The sequence below is a fragment of the Pristiophorus japonicus genome, chromosome 9 (genome assembly GCF_044704955.1).
Source record: "Pristiophorus japonicus isolate sPriJap1 chromosome 9, sPriJap1.hap1, whole genome shotgun sequence".
Taxonomy (NCBI): Eukaryota; Metazoa; Chordata; class Chondrichthyes; family Pristiophoridae; genus Pristiophorus; species Pristiophorus japonicus.
The window spans coordinates 45,204,011-45,218,461 of record NC_091985.1 but is presented as its reverse complement, the minus strand read 5'-3'; the positions used below and the strand labels follow the sequence as shown (position 1 = coordinate 45,218,461).

General features: G+C 43.9%; 1 protein-coding gene across 1 annotated transcript in view; it reads right to left on the bottom strand.

Annotated features, from left to right (window-relative positions):
- The window catches only part of LOC139272598 (ALK tyrosine kinase receptor-like), a 1,661,561-nt gene that overhangs the window by 87,307 nt on the left and 1,559,803 nt on the right, over nucleotides 1-14,451 (bottom strand). The window contains exons 17-21 of the mRNA XM_070888679.1: nucleotides 12,485-12,583; nucleotides 11,724-11,873; nucleotides 11,100-11,198; nucleotides 10,430-10,616; nucleotides 5,982-6,072 (exon numbers count right to left, since the gene is read on the bottom strand). Of these exons, the coding sequence (XP_070744780.1) occupies nucleotides 5,982-6,072; nucleotides 10,430-10,616; nucleotides 11,100-11,198; nucleotides 11,724-11,873; nucleotides 12,485-12,583 (626 nt within the window). The remainder of the gene's footprint in view (nucleotides 1-5,981; nucleotides 6,073-10,429; nucleotides 10,617-11,099; nucleotides 11,199-11,723; nucleotides 11,874-12,484; nucleotides 12,584-14,451) is intronic.

Sequence of the window (14,451 nt, the reverse complement as noted above, 5' to 3'; positions counted from 1 at the left end):
AATTATTTAAATTTCTTATATCTCCAACAATAATTAAAATCTGAAGGAATGAGAGACCACACTTCTGAGATAATTTTCAGTGCAGAGAGGTTGTCTGGCAGTAATTAAGACTTACTTCTCCATTAAAAGGGTACTTAGTCTGGAATGGACAAGCCCTAACTTTTTCTGGCGAGTTCAGTTCGTATTTATCAGGCAAGTACAGTAACTTCACGCAGATGAATGCATTTGAATGGGGAGCCAAATGGCCAGCTGCCGTTATCAGGAAGTTTTTGGAGGATCGTTGAGTCTCGGACAGCAACTTCCGGATTTCCGTGTTGAACTGCACATGTGTGGTCGCCAGAAACTGCTGTCCAATTTCCATGTAAATAATGGTGAGGCATTGCCAGTGGAAATTAAGGTAATTACCTCCCTCGATAGCTTGCCACTACCTCCTTCCGGAGTCGAATAGGAACCATTTGCAGTATTAGCCAATGTGCTGCCCACACATAAGGAAAGATAAAACTTGTATTTAGAGTGTCTCTTCTAATGTCTTCAGGATATCACAAGATACTCTACAGCCAATGCATTACTTTTTCGAAGTCTAGTCATTGATTTATGTGGTAGCTAATTTGTGCACATCAATGTCCCACAAACACCAAATGAAATGAATCAGCTAATCTTTTTTAGGTGGTTCTTAGGTGAGGGATGACAGGTGGCCAGGATACTGGGAGAGTACCTTGCTCTTTTGGGAACTGTATCATGGGATCATTTATGTCTACCTGAACAGTTGTGGGGTGTGGGGGGGGTTAACATCTCATTGGTAATACAGCACCTCCCTCAGCACTGCAGAGACATCCTGATTTATACACTCAACTCTCAGCTTGGGGCTTGAACTTGCAACCTTCTGACTCAGAGGTGAGTCGGATATCAACTAAACCAAATTAACCAAATGTGAGAAAGGTAACTGATGAGGAGTACGTTGATTTCCTTTTCTACTGACCTGTGACAGCTCCCAAAGTCACTCCGCTGCTGGATTTCCTGTCATAGACAGTCATTGATTACAGCCTTGTGGGCATTCAGCAGCCCACTGTGTGTCAGTAAGTGATCAAGCATCAGACAAGTTGGCTGGGTTATAGTGATTTTATGTGTAAAGTGTTCTTAAAATGTAAGAGGATCGGTTGTAAGGGCCGAAGAGTCGAAGGGCCGAATGGCCTACTCCTGCACCTATTTTCTATGTAAGTTGTGACCTGACTGTGTGTCATGCTTGAGTAGAGGCGTGCATGACAAGAAATGAAATCTTGCATTTATATAGCCCCTTTCAGGACTACCGGACATCCCAAAATGCTTTACAGCCAATGAAGTACTTTTGAAGTGTAGTCACTGTTGTAGTGTAGGAAACTCGGCAGTCAATTTGCGCACAGCAAGATCCCACATACAGCAATGTGATAACGACTAGATAAACTGTTTTAGTGATGTTGATTGAGGGATAAATATGGCCAGGACGCTGGGGTTAACTCCCCTGCTCTTCTTCAAAATAGTGCCATGGGATCTTTCACGTCCACCTGAGAGGTTTAACATCTCATCCAAAAGATACCACCCCCGACAATGCAACGCTCCCTCAGCATTAGATTTTTGTGCTCAAGTCTCTGGAGTGGGACTTGAACCCACAACCTTCTGACTCAGAGATGCTATCCACTGAGCCACGGCTGACACAGCTGAAAGACTTGTAACATGGTGTAAGGGCTTGGTATTGGTCAGCAAGGAGTCTGGAACCTTTCGGTAAATGGCACACTTTGTGCGATGTTTATGTGAAACATCTGATAAGCATCACTGTTGTGTAGTTTTACCTTGCCAGCTCCTTAAGGTGTGCCATCATTTCCTGCATCGGTCCACAGCACCTGTGTGCACAGTGTTGCCCCTGGCCACCACCTGCTGCCAGGATATTCACGGGGAGGGGTACGCTAGTAGTCTAACGCTAGTTGCCTAGCATAGTTTCTACAGGTACATAAAAAGGAAAATAGAAAATGTTGGTCCTTAGAGGATGAGACTGGGGAAGTAGTGATGGGGAACAGGGAAATGGCAGAGACGTTGAACAAATATTTTGTATCGGTCTTCATGGTAGAATACACTAAAAACATCCTGATAGTGGACAATCAAGGGACTACAGGGAGGGAGGAATTTAATACATTCACTATCACAAAAGAAGCAGTACTCGGTAAAATAATGGGACTAAAGGCGGACAAGTCCCCTGTACCTGATGGCGTACATTCTAGGGTCTTAAAAGAAGTGGCTGCAGAGATGGTGGATGCATTGGTTATAATCTACCAAAATTACCTGGATTCTGGGGAGGTCCCAGCGGATTGGAAAATCGCAAACGTAATGCCCCTATTTAAAAAAGGAGGCAGACAAAAAGCAGGAAACTATAGACCAGTTAGCCCAACATCTGTCATTGGGAAAATGTTGGAGCCCATTATTAAGGAAGCAATAGCAGGACATTTGGAAAACATAATTCAATCAAGCAGAGTCAGCATGGTTTTATGAAAGGGAAATCATGTTTGACAAATTTGCTGCAGCTCTTTGAGGATGTAACAAGCAGGGTGGATAAAGGGGAACCAGTGGATGTGGTGTATTTGGATTTCCAGAAGGCATTCGATAAAGTGCCACAAAAAAGGTTACTGCACAAGATAAAAGTTCACGGGGTTGGGAGTAATATATTAGTATGGATAGAGGATTGGCTAACTAACAGAAATCAAAAAGTCGGGATAAATACGTCATTTTCCGGTTGGCAAACACTAACTAGTGGGGTGCCGCAGGGATCGGTGCTGGAGCCTCAACTATTTACAATCTATATTAATGACTTGGATGAAGGGACCGAGTTCAATGTAGCCATGTTTGCTGATGATACAAAGATGGGTGGGAAAGCAAATTGTGAGGAGGACACAAAAAATCTGCAAAGGGATAGAGTCAGGCTAAGTGAGTGGGCAAACATTTGGCAGATGGAGTATAATGTGGGAAAATGTGAGGTTATCCACTTTGGCAGAAAAAATAGAAAAACAAATTATAATTTAAATGGAGAAAAATTGCAAGAGCTGCAGTACAGAGGGACCTGGGGGTCCTTGTGCATGAAACACAAAAAGTTAGTATGCAGATACAGCAAGTAATCAGGAAGGCAAGGGGGATAGAGTATAAAAGCAGAGTAGTCCTGCTACAATTGTACAGGGTATTGGTGAGGCCACACCTGGAGTACTGTGTACAGTTTTGGTCTCCGTATTTAAGGGAGGATATACAGGTACTTGCATTGGAGGCTGTTCAGAGAATGTGCATTGAAAGTTGGCATACAGGTACAGCAGGCGATAAAGAAGACAAATGGTATGTTGGCCTTCATAGCTAGGGGATTTGAGTATAGGAGCAGGGAGGTCTTACTGCAGTTGTACAGGGCCTTGGTGAGGCCTCGCCTGGAATATTGTGTTCAGTTTTGGTCTCCTAATCTGAGGAAGGACTTTCTTGCTATTGAGGGAGTGCAGCGAAGGTTCACCAGACTGATTCCCGGGATGGCTGGACTGACATATGAGGAGAGACTGGATCAACTGGGCCTTTATACATTGGAGTTTAGAAGGATGAGAGGGGATCTCATAGAAACATACAAGATTCTGATGGGACAGGACAGGTTAGATGGGGGTAGATTGTTCCTGATGTCGGGGAAGTCCAGAACCAGGGGACACAGTCTTAGGATAAGGGGTAGGCCATTTAGGACTGAGATGAGGAGAAACTTCTTCACTCAGAGAGTTGTTAACCTGTGGAATTCCCTGCCGCAAAGAGTTGTTGATGCTAGTTCACTGGATATATTCAAGAGGGAGTTAGATATGGCCCTTACGGCTAAGGGGATCAAGGGGTATGGAAAGAAAGCAGGAAAGGGGTACTAAGGGAATGATCAGCCATGATCTTATTGAATGGTGATGCAGGCTCGAAGGGCCGAATGGCATACTCCTGCACCTATATTCTATGTTTCTATGTTTCTATGTTCATTAGGTTGATTCCGGAGATGAGGGCGTTGACTTATGAAGATAGGTTGAGTAGGTTGGCCCTATACTCATTGGAGTTGAGAAGAATGAGAGGTGATCTTATTGAAACATATAAGATAATGAGGGGGCTCGACAAGATGGATGCAGAGAGGGTATTTCCACTTATAGGGGTGACTAAAACTCGGGGACATAGTCTCAGAATAAGGGGCCGCCCATTTAAAACTGAGATGAGGAGGAATTTCTTCTCTCAGAGGGTTGTAAATCTGTGGAGGCTGGGTCATTGAATATATTTAAGGCGGAGATAGACAGTTTTCTGAGTGATAAGGGAATAAAGGGTTATGGGGAGCGGGTAGGGAAGTGGAGCTGAGTCCATGATCAGATCAGCCATGATATTAAATGGCGGAGCAGGCTCGAGGGCCTACTCCTGCTCCTATTTCTTATGTTCTTATGTTCGAAGCAGTGTAATCCCCCTCCCAGCCACACATCAGCACTTTATTTCAGATTTCCAGCATCCACAGTATTTCGCTTTTGTAGCAGCACTTGTATTTCGCCAGTCATGAGATGGGCATTTGGGCGCTCCACTGGCCCATCACGTATCCACAGACTCCATTTCTCGGCCTCCACATTCATTTTGCCAACCTCTTTTTTGCAAAGACTGCAACAATTTTTTATCCCCATTGCGGCCAGCAGGAAGTCATAATGCTTAGCAGAACTGGACAGCAATACCGCATTATGCTAATGATGACAGAACAGCAGTGTGATGAGAACAGCAAAGCCTATATGAAATATTGCTGTTCGGTACACTCTTTTAGCAAACTCATTAACCTGCCCATCTTCACAAGATCACAAGATAATTACAGATGAGGAAGGCCATTCAGCCCACCTTAATTCATCTGTCTGGAGAGCTCCCTATTGCAGCATCTCAGTTTTCCCTAAATGGTCGGTTTCAAATGATTAACAATTTTGTTTATAAAAAAGGAATTTCTCCCCTTGTGGAGAGCATGATCTTTTCTTGTAATTTGTAGACTGTAAACACCATTACTATAGTTCATAACTGTTCTATTATGCAGGATTATTTATTGGGAATATTTAAGAAATCAACCACCTTAGGAATGAATACATTGATCTGGTGATTTTTTTTGCCTTGATCACAGTGAGAATTCTCACTAGTGGGAAGTGAAACATTTTTACTATTTCAGACACTCAGGGTCAGGCATTGCTAGGTCAAGTCCAGTCTGGTTAGCTGCAGGCTGAAGCTCCCTTTACTCTACCTCTGCTTTAGCCCCAGCACACCCTGTCCCGCACTGCACTAACCTACTGTTCTCCCTGTGTGTCCGAGTTGGATTCCAGCTCAGGTTCGCGAGGTGAAAGAATGTACAATAACTCACCCAATCCCAATATAAAGATAGAAAGAATAAAGCATGCCGAACATTTCTGTGAAAAAGTGTACAAGTATTGTTGAGAGCATCACAGAAAATAGAAATGATTAACGCTGGCTGATGCCACAATGCAATGCAGTACAGAGTGAACAGAAGTCATTGCATGTAATTGCGGACCAATTGTAGCACTCGCCTCCTCATGATTGTTTTAAAAAAAAATCCCACAACATTTAATCGTCGTAACTTTCACATGAAGAGAACAGTACACAGAATTAGCACAAGCAATCGACCCATTGCCTTCTCAGGAAGCCTATTGCTTAAAGGCTCCCTTTGATATGAAAACGTGTTTGGCAAATTCTTTTTGTTTGTGTGGGGAGGGACATGATTCAGAAAAGCCATGCCCAATGATGTCACTCACAAATGGCACGATGCATCTCAACAAAATGTAAGTGTTTTGGCGACAAAAATATTCGAACATCATTTTCACAAAGATGGTGCCTCTTGACAAAAGAAGAGCTGCACTCTAGAAAGAGCGTGTCCCAACAACACTTTCAAAATGGACAGGAGATCGCAGCATGTGACGAAAGCGCATCGTCCTTACCTTCACTGCAACTTGCAGAGGGCTGGGCTCACCAGGAATACCGGTCACCTGGCCTTCATACACCTCACCAAAGGCTCCATGGCCCAGGCCCCTGTTGGGGAAATCATTCTGTTAACACCAATCATTTCCAACTAATGAGCAACCAATGACAGCGTCCACAGGCTTTAAGACGCTCAATGTTCACAATCCCTATACTCTGCTCGCTTCCATTATAACAAGACTAGCAATAGTGAGTGAATGCTGCAACCTGTGATCACAAGAATGAAACAGATTGAAACTCTTTAAACGAGCAAAGCTCTTTCTATTTTTAAAGCGCCCTTGCATCAAAATGTCACAAATTTGAAAGTAAAATGAATAATGTCATTTTGAATGACAATGTTTGACAGGTTTGATTTGGCATGGTCAAATCCAGCACCAGCATAGACTTATTTATAGTCTGCTCCTCACGATTCAGTCATTTAATTCAAATTATTTGATCATTTATATTTTTAGCACTAAATTTCCAATTTGCAGTGTAATTTACATTACTTAGTTCAGATTCTTGGATAATTCAAATTGTTTTAGTGCAAAAAAAGAATGGAATTATTAGGAGTGGATTATATATGCCTCTGCATCTAACAGCAAATTCTCAATGTAGGAGATGGCAATTATCAATTTTAACCCAGTAACAGACACTTGTGAATAGCTGACATATTAATGCTGACAATAATCAGGACTTACTTACAATAACAGAAAGATTAAAACAAATAAGAAGCTGGTGGTGAAGTCAATCTTTTCATTACAATACTCAGTTTTCTCTCCCTTTATTTTTCAACTATTTCAGCTCTGCCGGTCAGGACACTGTGGACTGGTCATTTCGGGGCAGTAATAGCAGTGGGACGATAAGGTTTACACCGGGAAATGGTGCCACCTGGGCCCTGAGTGTGGAGCGGAGCACGAAGGGAGGCGTTCTCCTCTTTTAGGACGCAAGGCCGGCCGAGCAACTGAAAATTTCGAGCTAAAGCTCCAGCCTCGGAGTGCCCTAAGAGAGGCTTCTGTGGGGAAAAAAACTCCTCACAAAACACAAAACATTCCCACTACCTTGCCCACCCCACATTAGGATAAATCTCAAATTTAAAATAAAAACAATCAAACTTACCTCATTCATTACTTCTTTCACTCACCACCGCCAGGACAGCTGTGACCGCTTGGTTTTCCAGACAGTCTCGCTACGGTGCGCTATGGAGCGCTAGAGGGTCGGTGTCAATCAAAAATCGATGTACTGTCGAAACCGGTGGCGTTCCACACTGGCTCGACGCTCCTGGGCGCTGCTGCTTTGCGCACCCGCAAAATCGGCAACTCATGTCCCAGCAGGGAGCTGGCCGCCTGCCCGGAAACCATCCCCGCCACCATTACCGCCCCTCCGGGGTGCGAAGAAAGGCGGCAACAGAGGGTAATTTCGCCCCATGTGCTTGCTTACTTGGATACAGTTCAGTTAAATAATGAAGTTGTTTTGGGACTAGAAGTGAGCCTATACATAAACTATGTGTCCTTCATCACTGTGGAGCATCTGTACATGATTACCCGAACAAAAGAAACGCTTTGGAAATGAGAAATCTCTAGGTGACCTAAATGAATAAGCGCACAATGTGCTGACTAAAGGGGCTGAGAAAACAACAGAGAATCATTCCAGTTCATTAAATGGAGAGAATAGCTCATCCTTTGGGAGTTCATTTCCCAGAATCCAGCAGGCACAATACCTAATATCATCAAATCATTAGAAGCCTAAACCCCCATAAGATGGTCACAAAGTACAAATTTAACTAATTTAACTGATTTTAGCTACGAACAGTGGAGTTTGTTTTCTAAATATATATCTCTCTCTCTCTCTCTATATATATATATATATATATATATCCACATGGAATGATACAGCACAGAAACAGGTCGTTCTTCCGATCATGCAGCTGCCAGCTCGCTGAGAAAGCTATCCACATCGTCCCTTTGTCTTGCCTTTTACCCATTGCCTTTTGATTTTTTTTATCTTTTACAAATATTTATCCACTTCTTTTTTCAAAAGTCATTATGGATTCTACTTCCACCATGGTTTCTGGCTGTGCACTCCATGTCCTAAAAATCCACTGTGGAAAGAAAGGGTCCTAACTTTTCCCTTTGTTCTTGTGGTGCCGGTTTCACATTTAAAACCACGAGCTCCTGACATTTTGGTAAATAAAACTAGATGGTCAGGGTTCAAGGTCAAGACCTACCTTTGACCCATACTTTTCCCAGTAACTACACCATATTGGCCAAGAAAATCAGGCGCGTCCAATTTCGGGCGCATGGTTGTCACAGGGACCTGAATGGCAAGGCCTGAGGCCCTCAATATTGGGCCTCGTGCCTCATTTCCATGGAGCCGGTGAGCTGCAAAGAGCAACAGGCAGCTGGGTGATGAATCACACAGGAAGATCAGGCTGGTGCTGGCAGTCCAATGGCTCTCGGGTAAGTGAGCAAGGGACGCAAATGGGTAGCAATCCTGCTCCTCCCAGCTTCACGTTCAGAGGAATATACTTGAACAACTTGGGGAATGGGACGAGCTGAAGTGCTCTTGCAGAGAGCTGGCATGGGCTCGACGGGTCGAATGGCCTCCTTCTGTGCTGTAACCATTCTATGATTCTAACAACTTACCTAGTTGGTTGCAGCCTAACAGGTGGTCACTTTAAGGACTACCTGTTAGGCTGTGCGTAGGCCTGTGTTTTCTGAGTTCAGTGGACACTGTCTCTTGGAAAACCAATCTTACATTGGGGCCTCAAACAAGTGTCAGGCCCCTTATTTGCATATTTAAAAGAGATAACTCCTCAATGTTTCTGGACTAGAGAGGGCAGAACAAAATAATATCAGCTCATGCTGTTCTTCTCCACTGACCCCTGCTGGAAGGTACACATGTGTGAGCGCAGTGTCAGGCTTTGATGCTCTCCTGCTGGAAAGTGTGCTGCCAACACTCGCATATAGTAACTGGTCACTTGGCCAAGCCACCAAGGACTGATAGTGTCTGAAGAACTATACCCAGAGTTATAGAATGTGTTTCAGGAGAGGAGGGGAGAAAATTGATGGGAAATAATAACAAAAGTAGCCGTTTAGTTAAGGAACAGCACCTCCTCTTTGTATTACAGCCTTCTGGACTCAACAGTGAGTTCAACAACTTCAGATCATAACCACTACAGACGGCAAGTGTTGCTGATGTTTCTGATATTCCCATTTATACCGCCTCTAGACCCATCTTCTGTTTCTTTACTTGTTTCTTTACTTTACCATTTCATTTCGCCTTGTCCCATCATCCCTTTTGCCACTTAATCTCTCCTGCCTTCCACCCTATCACAGACCTTCCCTTTTGTTCTTTCCTCCCCTCCCTCTTTCCCTGCCCCTGCACTTGCTTAAAAACTGTTCCACCTCTAATCTTTCCCAGTTCTGATGCAAGGTCATCGACCTGAAACGTTAACTCTGTTTCTCTCTCCACAGATGCTGCCTGGCCTGCTGAGTACTTGCAGCATTTTCTGTTTTTATTTCCAGCATCTGTGGTATTTTGCTTTTGTAGTATTTTAGTTGTGTGGTTTTTTGCCTCACCAACAAGTACTGAGAGAAACAGAGCAACACAAACATCTGCATTCTGAAAATAATGGGACTGAATTCGCAGTCGGAAGCTTCCTGCGGGCGGCTGCCTCCGAACTTACCTTACAGCGAGGCCTGTGTAGAGGCCCACGTATGCCAGGGGAGTAGATGGTTCGCACATGGACCGGCCCAACCAATCAAAGCAAGGAAGCCCCATTCAAGCTGATGGGGATTCTGTATGTACCGAACTCCCATAAGTACGAATGGGAATCACATAAAAATTACATCTAGACATCAAATAAATAAAAACGAAACAGGACATATTTAAAATTAATTAAAATGGCATTTAGTTAAATATTTAAAACAAAAATTAAATTTTTTGAAAAATAAATATACATGTTTTAATGGGGCTAAAAATAAACGTAACTTATTGCACGGGGTTCTTAATGTGTAAATGAATGAAAAAATGTATGTTTATGTTTTTTAAACTCTTACGCTGGTAAAAGTAGGTCTTACGCCTACTTTTACCAGGCGCAAGAATTTCACGGGCATTCGCTGGGCAGAAGTTGGGCAAGTAGCCCAACGCTCCGCCCGCAGAGGCCCTTTTCCTGGGAATGCGTGTGATCCGTCAAGAGAATTCTTGGCAGATCGCAAGTTCCGGGTTTCGCGCCTGCGCAGCACATGCCTAAAGCCAGAACTCGCGGGACCCCTACAGGCGCGTGCACACTTCGTACATGCCCACAGGGGCCGCAAAGTACGGCCCAATATGAAACAAAACGTTTATTTATTTTTTCCTCTCCCCAACCCACACAAAGTAAAAATAATGAAATTATGGTTCAAACTTTAGCTTTTCTCTGACTCACCGTATGAGGACAATGTTTTTTCGGGGAACCTCTTTGAGATCGCTGATGGAAGTAGTTTTCCCAGCAAAGCAGTAGTTGGGATTGTAGTCGGTCATGATGGTGGAGGTTCGTAGCTTGCTGAGCTTATAATCGGGACTCTGCAGTTCCATCTGCATGGCTTGCAGCTCTTGGTGCTTGAGGCGATACACTGCAATAAACATTTCTTCATGCAATTATTTATGACACTTCAGCTGCCATATGTCAAGAAGAAGTCAACGTGGGTCTTACTTGTCTCTTTTTTGGTGCTCCCTAGGGTACATGTCTGACCAAATGTAAAGGCAGCTAGCAGCTCTTCAAGGGGAAGCGTACTGTAGCTACAGACAGCAGGAAACACTGAAAGGTGCAAAATGGTTGCAAGAGATCCAGAGAGGACACCCAGTTTCACCAATGAGTCCCTGCCGCAGGTGTCCAATAGGAGGAGGGAGATCCCGTTCCCCCAGGAGGCACAGAGCCCTCCAGGAATACCTCCACAGCCGGTAGAATCTGGGGCCATTCCTTCGGGGGACAGGTAGCTTTTAATGAAATAGGGACGGAGGGGAGCTAAATTTAGGGTCATGCTTTGGTTTGTCACAATATACTGGATGAGTAACACAACACATATTCCAAACCATGTTCCAAAGGCTGCACTTACCAATCATGATTCCTGAGAAGGCGAGCAGCAAGGCTGCTACCACTACTGACAACACCACCGACAGCACCAGGGAGAGTGGCTGGTGACCCTCTGTGAGCACTGGGAAAGAAGAAAGATTGAGAGAACTACCAGTGAAATAATAAATCATTTTATTCTATTCCCAGTCTTCCCCGTTTCCATCCCATCCCTATTTTTGAACCGGAACGTCGGCCTCCGCCCGCCCTCACTGAGTTGGGAGAGTTGTGCGGAGTGCTCCAGGTTGCAGAGTTTCTCGCGACTGCCTTAACCATCCTTAGCCAGCAGTTCCGTGCTAGGCCAACAGTCCTCAGTTAGTTTGTGAACTCAGACGCTCTGTTTAATGTTTCACACCTAACAAACGTCAGTGTTCAGCAGCAATAGGTATGTCACAGCATAGTGTTACATTTGTACGATAACATCTCATCTTCCAGAAAATAAATTCAACTGTTTTGGGCTATGATGATGATTAAATGGACAGTTAGGGACGGGCAGTAACTGCTAGCCATGCCAGCGCGCCCACAGCCCAGGAATTAATTTTAAAAATGATGTTATTTAAGATAAGTCTGAAAGGGGTTGGAAAAAAACCATGTCAAAGCTGATACTCACAAATGCAGGTAACACTGTCTGGAGCCAAGATTTTTCCAGATTCACACAAGCAGATGGATTCTTCTTTTAATTTGTCAAATACACAGTCATGTTCGCAGTGGCTGCAATTTAAATGCAGCATAATTTCAACCTCCCCGTGGCTTTCTGTCACTGTGTGGGGAGAGAGGAACCGATACAAAAAAGAAACAAAGTGTGAGAGATAAAGATAGAGACAAACACAGATAGAGAATAGACCAAGAAACAAAGACACCCAGAGAGGTGTCAGAAAGCTAAATGGTCAGACACAGAGACCAAAAAAGAAGCAGAACTGGAGACCGAGAGAAAGAGGAAGAAAAAGAGACAGACAAATAGAGCAAGAGACAGACAGAGAATCTGCATTGAAAAAAATCGACAAGAACCTAACAGCTTATTTACTATGAAGAAAAATACCTGAATGACACTGGGGTAGATTTTGATCTTCGCACCTGGGCGGTAATTTGGTGCAGCAGGTGGCCTGCCCATTATAGAACCCACCCGATTTTCATTCTATTGATTTATTTTCTTGGTGTATCTTCAATCATGTGTGAGTAAAGTTGAATACACCACAGTCGACGATGACCGATTACCTTAGCCTCAATTTTCCAATTTTGACACCAGCGTTACCGCAAAATGGTTAACAGCAGTGTTAAGATCTAGGCCAAATTTGTGTCTTGCAGCTGGTTAATGATAACACCCCATAAAATAACACAACTGTGATAGAGCTTCCCCTTGCACTCACATACCTGCCAGTGCTGGGGTGTATATTTCACCCAGTGGACTAATGTAAGAAACACCACAGCCACCATCTTTTTCAGGATGATTATTCTCTGTTGCATTTCCACCTGTAGTTAATCAGACATGATAGCTTCAATTCAATTCTTTTACTCATTGAAAAAACAAACCGTTGGAGTATAAAGTCAAAATATACATTTTCATCAACTTTACTTCTGCAAGACTTAAGAAATAAGATTTTACGAAGTAGCTATTCTAGCTTTACAGATGGCTCCTTGAGTAAATACCTGTTGTGGTTTTAAGCTACACAAAGTAGGAGTGTCCCGGGTTTGATATCCAGTTTGTGCAGTTAGCTGCTCTCAGCCAGGGCAGCAGTACAAGTGATCTCAGCACAAAAACACAGCCATGCTTCCTGCTCCTAATTGCTATCTAGTGGGCCTGATGGAAAATGTCCATATGGGAATTTCAAAGTAAGGACAGAGTCCTGCACAGTAGTAATGTCCCCCATGGTTCAATAGCCTGCCGATGCTTAGGGCGTGAAATTCGTGTAGAAACCAGTGCAAAATGGCTGTTACATATATATATAAACATACAAACACACACACACACACATAATATTCCTCTGTGCAGTACATGGGTGCCATCTACGATGCTCTGCACTATTGAGAAACCTGGCACTTGGAAAATATTATGTGCTCTTTTCAACTGATAACTCCTTTCCACAAGGAAAGTAACGAACATGTTGCCTCTTGCAAACATTGACATGACTTGTGGACAGCTTACAGGCCAAACTGGCATGTGTCATCAGTGATGGATGGATGTAGGAGGGTCCAGTGCCATAATAATGGAATGTAAGCGGACGTTATGAACCATTCCAGTAAGTTGGCTGGAGATCAGCCCGCGACACATGCGTGAAAGCTTCTCTTGGGAAGTGAATGTGGCAAGGACAGATCTCCTGCGACATATGTAAGTAGGTGTGGTGTGGTCTGTAACAGGGAGGTCTTGGGGTCGTGATGTGTGAGGCTATAATGGTCTGCTTGCACCTATATTTGTTGAGTATATTCAAGACTGAGATTCATAGATTTTTGGACACTAAGGGAATCAAGGGATATGGGGAGTGGACAGGGAAGTGGAGTTGAAGTCGATGATCAGCCATGATCTTATTGAATGGTGGTGCAGACTCGAGGGGCCGAATGGCCTACTCCTGCACCTATTTCTTATGTTTCCCCCACGTGACATCGTCTTTTTCATTTATATCATAACAACACATTAGAACCTCCAAAGAGATTCCCAGCTTCATCACTTTGTATATTATTGCAGCAACCAAAAATAATGAAAGAAATTATCGGCAAAAGAAAACAAAAAAAAAAATGCAAAAATGCCACATTTCCAGCAACAAAATCATGGAGCAAAACGCAAAGAAGCATCAATGGTAACTGGAAAAAGATCCACACTTAGCAAAGAAATGCAGCAACAACAATCTCCCTTTACAGATTCTAGTTGGGAAGGTCAGGTCACAGGTTTAGTGCTAGTGATGCGTCTACTTTGTATTGGTTAGCTGAGAACCGGGGGTGGGGTGGGCCGGGTTGTGGAGTCCACCCAAAAACACTTAAAACCCAGAAAGTTGACAACTTGTATAATTGTCCAGCCTCGCCTCAGCCTTTGACTGGCCTGCAGCACAGCCTCTCCCACAGCCTGGTATCTCTCCTGCAAAATATGGCATAGCAACAGTACACATCATGTCACAGCAAGACGTCATGCGGAGAGAAAAATCTATCCTTAAACTGCGCACATACCCACTTGCTAGTAGATGTATATTGCTTGCTCTCTGATTCTCTCCCTTTACCCCCTTACCTCGCTTTGGGGCCGAAATTCCCCTGTTGTGCGCCTCCTGTTAGGGGGCCCAAACCTGTTTTTACCCGGGGGTCGCTTCCGGCTCCCGCCAAATTGCGCGGGAGTTAGCGGAGGCGCTGACACG